The 16,314-nt window shown below is 43.0% G+C and overlaps 1 protein-coding gene across 3 annotated transcripts in view; it reads left to right on the plus strand.

Annotated features, from left to right (window-relative positions):
- The first annotated feature begins 252 nt into the window (after positions 1 to 252).
- Positions 253 to 16,314, plus strand: part of SAMD14 (sterile alpha motif domain containing 14) — a 31,906-nt gene continuing 15,844 nt past the window's right edge. The window contains exons 1-3 of one of the 3 annotated variants that reach the window (XM_089531666.1): positions 253 to 646; positions 5,015 to 5,066; positions 15,347 to 15,504. In XM_089531666.1, the coding sequence (XP_089387792.1) occupies positions 5,027 to 5,066; positions 15,347 to 15,504 (198 nt within the window). In that variant the 5' untranslated portion in view covers positions 253 to 646; positions 5,015 to 5,026. The remainder of the gene's footprint in view (positions 647 to 5,014; positions 5,067 to 15,346; positions 15,505 to 16,314) is intronic. The other 2 variants (XM_089531667.1, XM_089531668.1) reach the window with 2 other exon arrangements.

The raw sequence follows: 16,314 nt of genomic DNA on the forward strand, positions 1-16,314 counted from the left end.
TAATCATAATAACAACAACAACAACAACAATTGTGTGTGTGTGGATTTTAGTGGCATTCTTCCCCCCTCCCTTCTCCTCCAACCTTCCCTGCCTCCCACTCCCTGTGTTTTGTTGGCATCAGCCAAACCATCATCCTGGGCTCCTGGGGATTTTCCCAAAGAAGGCAAGGCAAGGCAAGGCTGAGCATCTGGGAGGGGATTCAGCAGCAGCAGCAGGCAATCAAGGCAGGAAGCGCGGCTTCCGGGTACCACTCCATCAGCGCCGCCTCTTGCGCTCCATCCTTTCCTGCATCCCTCCCTGGGAGCATCCCAAGCCCAGGTTGCTCTCTTGCACACAACCCAGGTTGGGAGGGAGGAGGAAGAAGGGAACCAAAAAATAAAGAAATCCGCCCTGCAGAGCCGCGATCTTCTCCAGGGGAGCCTTGGCCTGGATCTACCTCCTCTTCTCTCTGCAGCCTGATGCTTTGAGGTTTTCAATTTGGATGCAAAGACCAGCCCAAGGACCAGAGAAGCCTCCTCGGCCCCTGAAGCATCGGATCCCTCGGAGAAACGATGGAGGGGGAAGGAGATGATGGCCCGGGAAGGCAAGCAAAAAGGATCCTAAAGGAGATGTAGGTGGTTTTCCGAGGATGCCTCCAAGCCTCAGGTAAAGGAGCAGATTTTTTGGGTTTGCAGGGCCAGGTTTCAGGGGGCTAGTCCCTTTCACTTGCCCAGGGTTGCCTTTGGGTCAGAGGACTTGGTGGGGGGGGGATGAGAAGGGGACCCCAGAAATCCCCTTTGCAGTGGTACAATGAATGGATGAATTAGAATCTGGGCCCTTAGCTTCCCAGGTGGCCCCTTCCCTTCATGATGCTTCCCCAGTTTTTATGGCTCTTTCTTGGCCTGGAAGAATTCAAAGAGATAGCCCTGCTAGTCTGGAAAATAAGTCTGCAAAGGGATCTTGTTGCAAAGGGATCTTTTAGTCTCCACGGAGGTGCAAGATCCCTGGGCATATTTGGCCTGGAAACTTAGCCATGACAGTATGATTTGAGATTTTCCTTTACACACACACACACACACACACACACACACACAATCCATCGATTCAATGACCCCCTTTGACCCTTTTAAACTGCTTTCCCCACCTTCTGCTTTGCATCTGATCCCCACCAGGATAAAGTCTAGTTGCAGAATTGCTTCCAAACGGCATCAGGAAGGAAAACAGAGACAAAATGGATTGAGTGGGAGATTTTTAAATAACCGTACATCCTTTTAAAATAAATAATCAAAGGCCATGCAGTACAGCCAAGCCAGGAAACAAGGGAAATATATATATATATTGCACAGGAGTGCCCATGGCTGTGCAGATTTGTGTATTAAAAGACCTTTAAAAAAGATCATTTCTGTGCATTAAATAGTTTGCAATTCTTATCTCATTTCACTTGAAAGATTTGGCTCTCTTGAAATGGGGAGAACATTTTGTACAAGTTCTTCCTTTCCTTCTGAATCTCTGTGAATGAATGATTTCCTGTCTCTTCCTTGAGTCTACTGATCCATCTTTCCTAGTAACATATACTTGTTTGCATGTATTTAATACAGAGCACCATTACAAGTATGTTGAGTCAGCACCGAAGCCCATTAAATTGAATGGAGTTTTATCCTACATCCCTCCCATCTCTGCCACAGATCTGCTTAAGATTGCAGTTATTTATCCATGTTCCTTTCCACGCTTCTTAAGTTAGCCATTCCAACTGTATTTTTAAAGCTTGTGGTTGCTTTCTTTCTCCTTCCACTTGGTTCTGTGGTCTTGTTCCAAGAGTGGAGGAGATGTTGAGCAGGTAGTTGGTGTCTCCCTCTCCTTCCGTTTTACAAGGAGTTCAGAGGTGAGGAAGACATGGTGCAGTATCTACAGCATTTGGCTTCCATGTGGAAGGGCCAGGTTCAAATCCCTGCTCCATGAGAGCATCCCCTTGGTGGCCTTTTCTCTTTTAGCTGAATGAGCCATACACAGTTGTTCTGAGGCTGCACTGCTGCCCTAGAGCTTAGTGGAAGGGTGGAGTAGAGAAACGCAACACACAGTTGGACTCTTGGACAGCAGTTTGCTTTTTTTGCATGCACACCCAACACACATACAAGTCTTGGATTTGAGTGACCAATTTCATCATGAGAGAGAGAGAGAGAGAGAGAGAGAGAGCTGTCTTATCCTGGCCCAGTTAATCTTTTTTCCTACTGTCCCTCTTGCCTTTCCCTGAACTGAGGATTTAAATCCCATGCATCCATTTCCCCTTTCTCTTTTCAGACTATAATTTGCCTTTCTCCTGATTTTCCCTTTTCCAAATCTCCTTTCCCCATTTTGTTTTTCCATACGTATATCACCACCAGTGTTCCCAGAACCTCTTCCTTTCCCTTTCCGCTTTTCATTTCTGCGTTCTTCCTTCTCTCATCAAATACTTGGGGATGTCAAAAGCGTGGGAGAGAAGAGGAAAAAGAAGCTAAAAAGATGGAAAGCTACTGTTTCCCTTGTTTGTCTGTGTTTTGTAGAGGGAGGAGTAGTTTCATAGTTTTGCAGAGTGGGGGTTAGTTTTTAAAGTTACCTTTATCATATATATCTATATATCTATATATATAGATATATATAGTTTAAATGTCTGGTTTTTAATTTTTTGTTGGTTATACAATAATAGGTTTATTAAAATATTTATTTTTAAAAAAAGGAGGAAAAGATTATCAGAAAGTCTCCCTCTCTTGACAGCTAACATGGCCACTCTGATCCAGCCAATGGCAGGCAGAAGTGAGCTTCTCTGGGCACTTCTGCTCTCAGATGTGCCTGTGATAAGATGCTTGTCACATGAGAGACAAAAGGCTTTTTCTAAGAATAATATCATACAATGCACACACAACACCAGGTATATTCCCTGTAACAAAGTTGGGCAGAGTAGAGACTTTTTAAAAATCATTTTGGGGAGTGACTGCAACTTCCCAGAAGATCCTAGGGTCAGAACAGTGTCCCCTGGAGCCACTCTAGTTGCCTACCCTTGTTCTATAGGGTTCCCTATAAGTCCCTGTGACATGCATTCAGCACCATTATTGTATGGGAGCAACCATGATAGAGAAACAGGCTGGTCCCTCAGTTTTCTGGACTGGAACTGATGTGTGTGAGAGAGAAACAGACAGACAGATTATAGAAACAACTGACATTTGGCGGGTATCATGGACCTCTGCAATTATTATTGTCGCGGTTATATCCTTGTATATATAAGATAACCCTTTCCAATCTAGATTGGTCTTGATAGTAACATCCAGATCCAGAATGCTCAGTTAGAAAGATGCAGAGGATCTTGTTTTTGTTTAGTTTTTTGCTAAGAAAGTATTTAATAGACTTCAACTTGTCTCTCTCTCTCTCTCTTCTAGACCATGTAAAATCAAATGAACAAGCAGATCTTTTTACGGAGCTTTTATTCCACCACCACCCCCATCAGTATCTCTCTTTCTGTATTTACAGCTCTCCTTATCCTCCTTTGTCCACCCCCCTCTTCCTCACCCTTTTCCCATGTACACATTGGGTCATCTTATTTTCCTGGCAGGTAGGCCTAAGCAATAGTTATCTGTCAGCGGAGATGTATGGGCCTTTTCTCACTCTCGCCTTCTGCCAGACTCATTTGATCTCTGGCTTTTCCCATCAGCCCTAGGAAATGCACATCGCTTTTGTGTCAAGCCAGGGGGTGGGGTTAGATGCGGAGGATTGCTTCCACCACCTCCTCTTCATCCACACACACAGAGACAGAGACACACACAAACTGATGGGTGTCAGAGTAGTTGACTAGGCAGGTGTCAGCTGTTCTCAAGGCCCTGTTGAGGAACAGATTGTTGCAATGCAAGAATGGAAACTGAACAATGCAAACAGCCCAGGGAGAGAAGATGTGAGCGTCATTAGGATGGTATATTCAAATCAATTTTGCTAATAAGTTTGCATCCCACTTGCCTTCTTTCCTCATCTGTACCCACCCCATCAAACCAGCAGCTGAAAGTGAGGAAAACATAAAGATACCATTTAGGGTGGTAGGAGGAATAATGTTTCATGGTATTTGGATGCCTAAAGGAAGGCATCTTAAGACCCACTTTCATCCTTTTTAGAACTTGCTGATTTTTTGAATTTTTATTTTTTGTTGCTGGTTCTGCTTTGGTTATATTTTAACAGAACTAACTATAATAGATAGTAGTAATAAATTGCATTTATTTCCCTTCTCTGTGAGTATCTGGTTGCTGCCGCTTTTAATTTGGGTTTTAGAAAATACTGTTTTGTTGTTGGTTTGTTCTTATTTTGTATTTGATGTTTTTCATTTATCTATACCCCATCAAAGATGCTTAGCTTACTGGGTGATCTAAAAGTATAAGAAATAAACCAACAAATAAGATTTATATGTTGCACCCCCCCCCCTCAAGAGAACAGATGGCAAAAGTTATTAATAAAGAAGAATAGATAAGTCAGGAGAGGCTGCAGCAGGTTGCTTTGCCCTGAATTTGCAGAGAATAGGAAGATTCTGCCTCTCTCCTCTCCTCAGAGTTAAGCGAGTGCAAACTTTTTTTGTACTTTGAACTCAGTTTGCAGCAATTGAAGTAACCTGTAGATAAAGGGAGAAAGTGGGAGGAGAGGAGAGAAACCGGGACATTTTAAAAGCAGCTGAAAAAGTGGGACAACAGAGGATTAATAGGGATTGTCCATTCCACATGGAGATATTTGGAAGGTTTGGTATTGTAGAAGTTGAGCTACTTGGTCAAATAATAAGAGCTGGTTGAAAGACTTCAACTTTTCTTTATTTGGTTTCTTTAAAAAAGTTTTATGAGAGAGTGATATTTAAATAAAGCAAGATGAGGTTTCTGAAATATGTAATGGTAAATGGGTACAAGAGATACTCTGTTTGCAGGGTCCGGAATTCTACAATTGGTCCATCTCTTTCTCTTAAGATTAGATATGTTTATAGTCCTGACTGTTGTTTCAATATCTCTCTCTCTTTCTCTCTCTCTGTTTTCACAGATTTACTTCATTATGTCTTCCTCCAAACTCCAAGATGCAGATGAGGTTTTTGGTAAGCTCCTTGTGATTCCTGATTTCATCCCACTCCACCCAGTGGTTGCCATCTAAACTGAATCATGTTGAACCTTCCTACAGTGTTGACTATAAGGGGTGTTTCTAAATGTTGGAGAGAAGCAGGGGGAGGCATTCATAAACCATACCTTTTCCATAGTGTCATTCTCTTTTAATCTTTGGGAATTGTCTGTGGTGAAGGCGACATTCGGTGTGTGCTCAGAGTCACTACTATCATATTGCTACACCAATCAGCTAAAGCTCCAAGTGTTGTACCTCCATCCTATGGAATCATAGGATTAGTAGTTTTACAAAGTCTTTATCTTTCTCTGCCATAGAAAGTTGTTATCTCACAAAACTATACATCCAAGGAACCCTATAGGCTGGAGACATGACAGTTAATGCGGTGTCAAACTGAATTATTTCTACAGTGTGGATGCACCCCAGGTTTTGCATTCTGTCAGTGACATATGCATGCACATGTTGGGGTGAATTATTCGTCATAGCATTATGGATATATTCTGCTGACTGTGGTGGAAGGACAGTTGTACATATAGCAACTTTGCATATGACAAATACACATTGTAGTTTCACATTGTGTATTGCTGTTGCTCATTGTGCATTGCACAATGGCAATCAGTCTTTGAATGTGTTGCACAATGTTGCTGTTTTGCATGACAATTGCATAGAGTTGGTGCAACATATCTCCATATGCAGCTATGCATGATATGTAGAAGGGATGTTGCATTGCAGCCTGTGCCTGGAATCCTGTTGATGACATACACAGGTGGAAGCTAACATTGCTTTCAATGTATGTCTTTTTCTGGATGTTGAGGAAGAAGGGAATCACTATCTACTTGGGCAATGTCTCCCACTTCCCCTAGGCAGTTTTCAAGCACCAAAGCTGCCATGGCCATTTACTGGCTAGCAATGGAGAAGTAGCAGGGAAAGCACCTTCCTGTAGCTGCATTTCTGCAGTTGAGAAAAGAAAGCTGACTTTGCCTTCCTGGGTCCCCAGCTACTCACTGAAGATCTAGGAGTTTGACTGCTCAGTAGTGGCTTCTGATAGGGCTGGCTGGATGCCTACTGCTGCCTGCTGGGCATTTTCCATTACTCTGCTTTTGAGCTCACAAGCCTGGCATTTGAGGGCAGAGAGAAGGAGGCTAGGATTTAGATTTCAGATGATCATCCACGCTTGTTTGCACTTGGTGTCTAAAAAATAATAACATCCTTAAAAGAAAAGAAAAAATAAGAACCACACAAGCCTCTTCTGCACAACCATCCAAAACAGAGGCCTAGTACATACCGCCAATAAGCAGCGTACCAGGGCTGATACTAGGGTGAGGGACTGCGCAGCAACTGCACGGTCCCTAACCCTAGTACATACTGGCGCCGTTACAATGGCAGCATCCCATGTACACGGGGTGCTGCCATTATGACATAAGCACCATGCGGTGTCTGCATAGTGCTGCGTGGCGCTTACGTCACGAGTGTGCCAGTGGCGCACTCGTGACGTCACTGTGGTGCCATAGAAAGAACCTGAAAATATCGGGTTCTTTTTGCTCTGCAGTGACGGTGCGCTGTTTGGGGACTGCACCGTCCCTGAGGAGAAAAAACAGGCACCGGCAGGCTGACGTTTCTCAGCAGTCTGTCCCAGGCCAGAGTGTGGAAAAGTTTCTATTTTGGACTACAATGCTCACAATCCAGTTTCTATGTCAAACCAGGACCCAGCATCATTCTTTCCTTGTGTGATATTCCCCCTCTCTTTTCAGTGCCCACAGACTTCCATCTCAGACTCTTCTAGGAAAATGGGAAGGTGCCTTATAAAAGAGCAAACCATTTGTCCATCCAGCCAGTTATCAGCTATTTTGATTAGTGGCAGGTGTCTGGGATGCCAGACAGCCAAGGACCTTCCCCATTTGTTGTTGTTTTGTCCCTTCAAGTCACTTCTGACTGACAATGACCCTAAGGTGGACCTGCCATGGGGTTTTCTTGGCAGGATTTGTTCAGAGGGGGGTTGCTTTCCTTTGCCTTCCTCTGAGGCTAAGAGAGTGTGACTTGCCCAGAGACACCCAATGAGTTTTCATGGCTGAGCAGGGATTTGAACCTTGGTCTCTAGAGTTTAGGACTGCACTAAATCCATTACTGGCTAGGTGATCTTTCAGCTGGAGATTTTATGCATGCAAAGTGAGTCTCCTACCAAGTGAGCTAGAGTCTTACCCCCAGACACATTAACATATAAAGTGAGAGAGTGGCTATGCCACATTATTATTGCATTTACACTATATCCCGCTTTTCCTCAAGTAGGTGATATATGGTGCCATGTATGGTTTGCCCCACATTTTTAATGCTCACAAGAGCTTTATGAGGTGGAGTAGGATGAGAATTAATGTCTAGCTCAAGGTCACCTGTTAAGCTTCACAAGTGAGTAGGAAATTCACATTAGCATGTTCTCTCATCCTTAGTCCAGCACTCTCATGGTTACACCAGGCTTCGCCTATGTGTGTGTGTTTAGAGGAAGCAATATTTAGTGGTCTATTTTTGAAGGTTTATGCTCCTCCTCTCCTATATTATGTGTCTCTTTGTGTGAGACAGTAAGAGTATGTGTCTATGTATGTATAGATACGCCTTCCCTTTACCTCTCCCTCATTCCCTCTGTGTTTTGAGCACTAGAGTATGACTCTGGAGATCAGGGTTCAGTTTCCTTGCTCAGCTATGGAAACCCACTGGATGACCCTGGGTGAGTCACACTCTCTCAGACAGAGAAAACCTCATTGTCTTAGGGCCTCCCTAAGTTGGAAACAACTTGAAGACACACAACAACAACTAACTTATACCCTAGAGGAGAGGATCAGAATTCAGAAGGACTGTGACAGATTGGAGATCTGGGCCAAAGCTAACAAAGTTAATTTCAACAGGGATACATGTAAGGTACAGTTGTCCCTTCACATTTGTGGATTTGGCTTTTACAGATTTAATTATTTGTGGATTTGATTAGTATATTCTCTCTAGGAATCTCAAGATCCTGCTGCATGACTCTATGGTCAACTTCTGCCAGAGGTCACACTGAAGGATCTAGAGAGATTCCTAGAGAGAACACTTCTCTGGGCATTTGTAGGTTCTCCAACACAATTCTGTAGTCAGCACCAGTAGCAGTTTACCAAAGAATTGCTCTCGAGGACCTAGACTAGAGATTCCTAGACAGATGTTCTCAGGTTTTTTAAAAAATAGTTTTTTTTTAATTTGCATTTTTTCCACTTTTATGGGGTCCTGTGTCCCTTACCCCAGCGAATGTGGAGGGCCCACTGTACTATATCTAGGCAGGAAAAATGAAATGCACAAATATAGGATGTGTGACAACAGGCTTGAAACCACTACATATAAAAAGGACCTAGGGGTCTTAATAGGCAACAATCTAAACACAGTGTGATGATGTAACCAAAACAAGTCAATTCAGTTCTGGGCTGCCTCAACAGGAGTATAGTGTCCCAGTCAAGGGAAGAAGTAGTGTCAGTCTATTCTGCTTTGATCGGACTTCGCATGGAATACTGTGTCTAGTTCTGGGCACCACAACTCAAGAAGGATGTGGACAAGTGGGAACATATCCAGAGGAGAGTGACCAAAATGGTGAAAGATCTGGAAACCAAACTTTATGAGGACTGACTTAGGCAGCTGGATATGATTAACTAGGAGAAGAGAAAACTGAGAGAGGACATGATAGCTCTCTTTAAATATCTGAAGAGATGTCATTTAGAAGAAGCAAGGTTATATTTTTGCTGCTTCAGAGACTGAAACACAATCCAATGGATTCAAATAACAAGGGAAGAAATTTTATCTAAACATTAGAAAGAACTTTTTTTACTTCAAGAGCTGTTTGACAGTGGAATAGATTACTACAGAGGGTGGCAGACTCTCCATCTTTGGAGGCCTTATAGAGAGGTTGGATGGGCATATTTCCACAGGGCAGAAGATTGGACTAGGTAATCTATGTGCTTCCTTACAGCAATAAGATTCTAGGTTTCTATGTTACTTCCCAACTGGATAATGGCCTTATTCATTCTGATTTGTTCATTTGTTTTGCTTGAAATAGGTTGCATTTACATGAAACGCTATGGGGTTGCTGGTTTTTTTGCACATAAATGTTCATTTGCACAGAATAGAATTTTATCCAACTATAATATTTATAAAACCATCCCCAAATGTGAAAAGCCATCGAATAATATGCTCACAGCCTCGTAGTCTCCCTCAGTGGCAGAAACACTTCTAAAAGTTTCAGTTCTTGCACATAAGAACAAATTTGGAGTCTATAGTTTTTTGTGGGTTTTTCGGGCTATGTGGCCATGTTCTAGAAGAGTTTGTTCCTGACATTTCACCAGCATCTGTGGCTGAAATTGGAGTCGCTAAATTTAACATGGAAAATTGGCAAGATGCAGAACTACAGCTCCCAGAGGTTCTGCTTGCACTAACCAAAATGGATTGTAAGGACTGAGTCCAGGGGAAGCATGTTGAAGATTTTTGTATTCTTTCCCCCTCCTTAGATACATAGGGATCCCCCCCTCTCTCATTCAAACTAACCATGTGATCTAGTCAGTCCGACGTTTAGGGAAACTAACGTTCTCACACTAAAAGATTTTCTCCTGAACTGTTGGTTTTTCATCTTCTTCCTCTCTCACTTTTCTTTGGTGGGATAATTTTTTCTCTAGCTGCACTATTCACTTGCTAGGATATTGCTTCTATGCATATATAGAGTAAAGCCATTAGTAAACTTTTGTTTTCACTGCAAGCTGCTTGTGTTGTTTTTGAGTCAGTTCTTAGTGAAGCATAGTTAGACAAAGGCACATTTCTGCAACTCTGCTAATTTAAAGTCAGACTCTAACAGACTTGGCTTTGATATTTTTGATATTTAAATATTTTTGTTTCCTTACCAGAGGCTGAAGCCTTGGGAAACTTAAATTACCCTACAAGATGGAGAGCTGAACTTGCTTGAATGGCATCCCTTTGAAGCACCACCAGGTGCTAGGATTTTCTTTTTTCTTTAAATATTTTTATTAAGTGATTTTCATAACACACATAACAAATCTAACAACATCATTAGAAGAAAACAAACAAACACAAAACAGTGACATTTAACATGTATAACAAAACAAAAAAACACACATTTGTGATACTCATTCAATTGCATTCAATTTAATTTTGCTATTATACCTTTCATTATCTAAAGATTTTATAATCATTCAAATTCATTTTAAAACCAATAACCAATAGATATGAATTAATTGATCAAATTAGTCTTTGGATCTTTCCCAGTTTCATTATGATTTATATCCTTCTAACCCACATTTCCCTCTACTTTTACCTTCCTTTATACTATTCAAATTATTCACCTTCTTCTTCAAACATTCTATTTATTACTCGCAATAAGCTTGTCCTTAAATCTATAAGTCTATATTAATTCCTTTCTTTCTCTTATATTTCTTTCTATCTTCATTCCCTCCATGAAACCTTCCAACTATCACATACACTTTCTCTTACCTTCTTTCACTTACTTACTACTTTCTCTACTACCTTTCCTCTATCTCTGGGAATTTATTCTAAAGGCTACTTGACCTTTTTAACCCAACTAATTGATTCTTTACCTTCATCACATAGGATTTTCAAGTCAGTGTCCATATAAGATAATCCCATAAATGCGGAAGTATATTTTCTGTATTATGAGGATATCTCTGAGCATGTTTAGAATTCTCACCATGGAGTAACAAGCCAGGCTTCAGATATCTGGGATGTAGAGAGCAAAAGTTCCATGACAGAATACTGACACAGCACAAACCTCTGCATTTGTCATTTCAAAACAAGGTGGTGTTTGTATACACAGAGACACTCACTCCCAACACTCTGGCTTTGCCTGCTGATATTTCATGCCCTCCGATATCGATGTTCCTTGCTTCCCACTCCCAGCGTGTCTGTGTAGTCAATTAAGCGGTGGCTGACTTTCAACACCCAGGAGACACTCAGTTATACGCCTGGCTATACACACACACACACACACACACACACACACACACACACTCATACAAACTCACACCCATGCATGCTGTGTGCACTCTTGCCAGAGTTGCTGAGCTGATTTGAATTAACAATTCATGAGGTATGATTGTCTTTGGCTGTTCTGTATGCAGGGAAGGTGCTGTTGCAATGGTGCATGAGCACAGATAGCAAATGGCGAGGGAGATGGGACTACTGTGCAGTTGTATGGGGGGGGAGTAGGGGTCAGGTCATGTATCACAGAGGGAGACTATAGAAATTGCTTCATCTCAGAACTGTAATTTATGCATGATAATGTCTAGAGTCTAATATGCATTGCAGAAATAATGCAGTTTGACACTGCTCAATGCTGTGGAATTTCGGGATTTGTAGTTTGGTGAGATATTCAGCCTTCTTTGTCAGAGAGCTCTGGTGCCACAACAAACTACAGTTCCCAGAATTCCATAGCATTGAGCCATGGCAGTTAGCGGCGTCCAACTGCATTATTTCTGAAGTGTAGATTAAATCCATGGGCCTTCCTAAAGTCTGGCAGCCCCCCCTTTTTTAAAATTAATTTGTGAGGATATGACTAATGACAGAGAAAATGGCTGTAATACAGTGGGCCCACCATATCAGTGGATCCATGGATTGGAGCTGATGTGGATTGTCTGGCCCCACATTAGCCAATTGTGGCATGCACCTATGGGCACTCTGACGTGGGTGTGTGCGCATCACCACCCATTGACTAATATGGACTTGAGTTCCCACATTTTTCCCATCCATGGGGGCCTCTGGAACTGAACCCCTAAGTATATGGGTGTGTTTGTGCCTGTACACATCCTTTTTATTCTGTTGCAGAAGGAGGTAGTCACTACTCTTGGAGCAGTGTTCAACACCATCTGGAAGCCTTCAAGAACTGGAGCAATGCTTACCCTTTTCTTCACATTCTGTTTCCATGTTTTAAATTTTACAATGCCTACTTCAGGGCTGGAGAACATGTGGCCCTCCAAATATTGTGGGATTGGAGTTCTCATCAGTCCTAGCCAATGGCACCAGCAGTGGTGAGGTGTCATGGGAACTGCAGTCCAACATTAGGAGGGCCACACATTTCCTGTTGTCTCCCATGTATATTTGTGTGTGAAAAAAGAGATTATGCAGATGTGAATGAAAAAGAAGTACCATCTGTGTGGGAGTTTGCCATGCAGTGTGCAGATACGTGAGAGCAATTGCCAAAAGGATAACCATACAGCTCTTTTTCAGTACAAAAAAGAGGGGAGTGGGGGAAACAGGCCAAGATCTTGCATCAGGAGACAGACATTTATTGTATAGCTACATCTTCCAATGCAAACCCTCAAAACCCACCTTGTAAGTACCATTGCTCCTCCAACATGGTCATTTCTGTGCTGACAGAGGGTGAAAGAATCTGTGGAGACATTACCAGCTATTTTCCTTTAGCTGGACACACTGCAACAGGAATTAACTGGTACTTCTTAGAGTCTTTTAGATGTGCATGCAGATGGCATCCTTGCAGCACATCCAGCTATGGGAAAATATCTGGACATAGCTATCCTCCTGCTTTAAGACAACACAGACATAACATGTTGGGGTTGCACTGCTTACTAGGTGGTCATTGTGTGGTCAGAACAGACCATCCTCCACAACGGCCAAAAAAGTGAGTTGTGATCATAATTCACCAATAGGATGCCAGACATATTTGTTTTTATAATATTTTAATATAGAACGAAAATAGCCAGCATGGAGTATAGCTTGAGTGTTGTAGACCAGGGTTTGAATCCCTGCTTGGGCCTGGAAACTCATTGAGTGACCTTGGGCAAGACACACTCTCTCAGCCTCAAAGGAAGGCCATGGAAAACCTCCTCTGACTAAATCTGCCACAAAAATCTTGTGATAGGTCTGCCTTAGTCGCCATTATTAAAAAATGACTAGGAGGCACACAACAACAACAATAGAAAGAGAGGAGTCTTGTGGTACCTTTAAGATTAAGTGATTTATTTCCATGCAGCTGTCATGGACTGAAATCCACTTCTAAAGATGTATTCTTGAGATACATTTTAGATGCAAGCTGTGGCATGTAATTCATGAAGATTTACCTGGGAGAGAATGATATAGTGAATTCTATAAGACTTACTTCTGAGCAGCTGTATGTTGTGCTGCATGGCCTCTGTCATAAGCAAATATATATGTATGTGAGAGAGGGAGAAGGATACATTACAGTCAGCATTTGATGGTATCTGACTGGTAGCAGTCCGTTCTTTTGACAGCCAAATTGCAGTGAATGTCAACATTAGATAATATCAGATGAGGAGGAATAAACATTGGACAGTATGTTTTTGGTGGCTTGCTGCCAAATTAGTAAATGTTGCATAAACCACATTAGTTCATTTAATCCATCAAAACAGGCCAGTTTCAAAATCTGAAATGTCACACTTGTGATTCACTGAAGACTTCCAGTTTCTTGGTATAAATCAGGACAACAGAGACAAGGAGGATGGTTATGTAGAGAGATCTTGTAGCGTTTTTGAAACTAACTGAAAGAAAGAAGTTGGCAGCATGAGCTTTTCTAGACTTCAGTCTACTTCATCAGATGCATAGTCTATGAACGCTCATGCTGCCAACTTCTTGCCACTGCAAGAAACTCTAAAAAAAACATAGTTTTCAAAGCTTATGTGTAATTCAGGATTATGGGGGTGTCTGCACAGGCTAAAAGAAATGGCCCCACTCCATTTTGAACCCTACCTGTTGAGATGACACACACGGCTGAAAAGGAGGAAAATGCACCAGAGCCATGTTCTGGGGCCGTGATGGCGAACCTATGGCACATGTGCCGGAAGTGACACACGACGCCATTTCACCAGGCACGGGCCCTGGGGAAGGAGAAACAGACACGAGCGTGTCCACGCCTCCTCCTCCGTGCCATTTTCGGGCCTCCCGCTGTCTCGGAGGGCCCCTCGGAGGAAAGGCCCAGGGAGGAGAGGCCTGGGTCACATGCCCAGTCTTCCTCCCGGCTTCCCTTTCCTTCGCCCGAAAGGGCCCCTTGGAGCCTGTTTGGGCGGAGGAAAAGGCTGGGGAGGAGAGGCCTGGGTCACGTGCCCAGTCCTCTTCCCCCCGCCTTGCCTTTTCTCCGTCCGAAAGGGTCCCTCAGTTTGTGTGGGATTTCCTTTCTTGCTTAAAATTGTTGAAATAGTTCTCCTGAGTGTGTTACTGAGGAAGCCTTAGGCTAAAATATGCTCTGTTTTTGATCCCAGTTTTTTCTACTTTGCCCTGCTCATCACTGAAATTGGGCCCTGGGAACATCTCTGAAAATGAATTTGACCAGGCAAAAGACATATTGGCCAGAATCCTGTAGATGACATTTGCAGGCATAAGTGTGTGACACATGCAAATGAATCTTGCAGACAACATCTACAGATTTAGTGTCCAAGTGATGGTAGCAGACTACTGTATGTGGAACCATTACATATGCAGTAACACATTAAAGTACACATGTGAATGCTTATTGCCTCTGTGTGATGTACATTGTGTTTGTGTGACAGGCTGCTGACCATGCACATTGATCAATTATCCACATATTTGTACCCCATTTGTATTTTGTATTGGGGTTCAGTAATGCCAGGATAATGTGACTGCTCACAGATGTTTACACTACACTGAGTTGATGTAGGGTCTCATCCAGAGACCATGTACTTTTGGTATGAGGAAGGTATGCAAGAAAGATGTTTATGGTGCATGGAGAGAACAGACATATCTATACAGTGGCTCACTACACAAGGAGTCGTCATGTGTCAGGAGCAATTTTATTACATCTACCCCAAACATATCCTATTTGTCATGGGAGGACACCTCTAGTTTCTGATCTTGCATTTGAAAGGGTGATGTGGGATGATGGGTGTTCCTCTCCTCTCTGAACACTTTCTCTGTGTCTTCTCCCCTTCTAACCCTTCATGCTGCCACACCCTTCTCTGCGTCCATGCTCTGGGCATCTCATTTTAAATGTTTCTCCTCCCTGCTGCCCACTTTTTTGTTGCCCCTGTCACTTGGCACACTTTTTTATGCCTTTTACTGCTCTGCGTTCTATACTTCCTCCTGTGATTCTTACTTTCCTTCCTTGTGCCATCTTCTGCTGTACTCTCTCTCTCTCACGCACTCTTTCTTTCTTGCCTGCTTTTTCTCTGCCCCCCCCCCCCGCACCCTGTTCTGTTGCCCATGGCCATCCTTCCCGTTTCTCTCTTTCACTCCCAGATTTTAATGATGTGATTCCAGAGACCCAGAGACTGGACAGCAGCTTGCAGAAGGCTCGAGCCCAGCTTTCGGCCAAGGGCAGGCGGCAACGTCCATCCCGGTCCCGCTTGAGAGACAGTGTCAGCTCCACAGAAGGGGATGAGGTCCCAGAGAAGAAGGTCAGTAATGAAATGTTCTGTTGCTCCCTCTCATTTTGTGCCTGTGTAGCTACCTAGGCCTCTGCCAACCTGCTCATCTTTCCACTTCTCTGAAACGGTACCAGAAACTGAAGACTGTCTAGGTCATGCACTTTGGAAAAGACACTTTTTTAAGACTGTGAATCCCGGAATCCTCTACTCAGGAGAATTCTGGCAGGGTTCATCCAAAAAAAGTAGCATTTCCAAGCAGGGGCATCATTGGGGGTGTACGGAGTTTGCGGACCGCACCAGGTGATACCCTAAATGGGATGACATCACTACTCCCCAAACAACTGCATTTGGGCAGAAACAGGCCATTGTTGTTTGCCTGTGTCCCTTTAAAACACTGAAGAGATGGTGTCACTGGGATAAGGCTGGAAGGAGAAAGGAGTGGCCAAAGCAGAAATTTGAGTTGTTTTGTAGAGATTTGAATCAGGATAATGAATTATCACATTACCTAGCGTGACTTATCCCTAGTGCTCTCTCTGTGTGTGTGTGTGTGTGTGTGTGTGCCTTCAAGTCCCCTGTTGACCTTATGGCAACACCATGAATTCCATAGGTTTTTTTGTGGGGGTTTTGAGCTATGTGGCCATGTTCTAGAAGAGTTTATTCCTGATGTTTCACCAGCATCTGTGGCTGGCATCTTTCTCCAAAGATGCTGGTAAAACATCAGGAATAAACTCTTCCAGTACATGGCCGCATAGTCCAAAAAACTCACAAAACACTATGGGTGCTGGCCATGAAAGCCTTCGACTCCATGGTGTTTCTTAGGCAAGGAATGTTCAAAGACAG

This window comes from Sceloporus occidentalis, unplaced genomic scaffold, assembly GCF_023333645.1.
Source record: "Sceloporus occidentalis isolate IW3139 unplaced genomic scaffold, rSceOcc1.0.p SCAF_7, whole genome shotgun sequence".
Classification (NCBI taxonomy): Eukaryota; Metazoa; Chordata; class Lepidosauria; order Squamata; family Phrynosomatidae; genus Sceloporus; species Sceloporus occidentalis.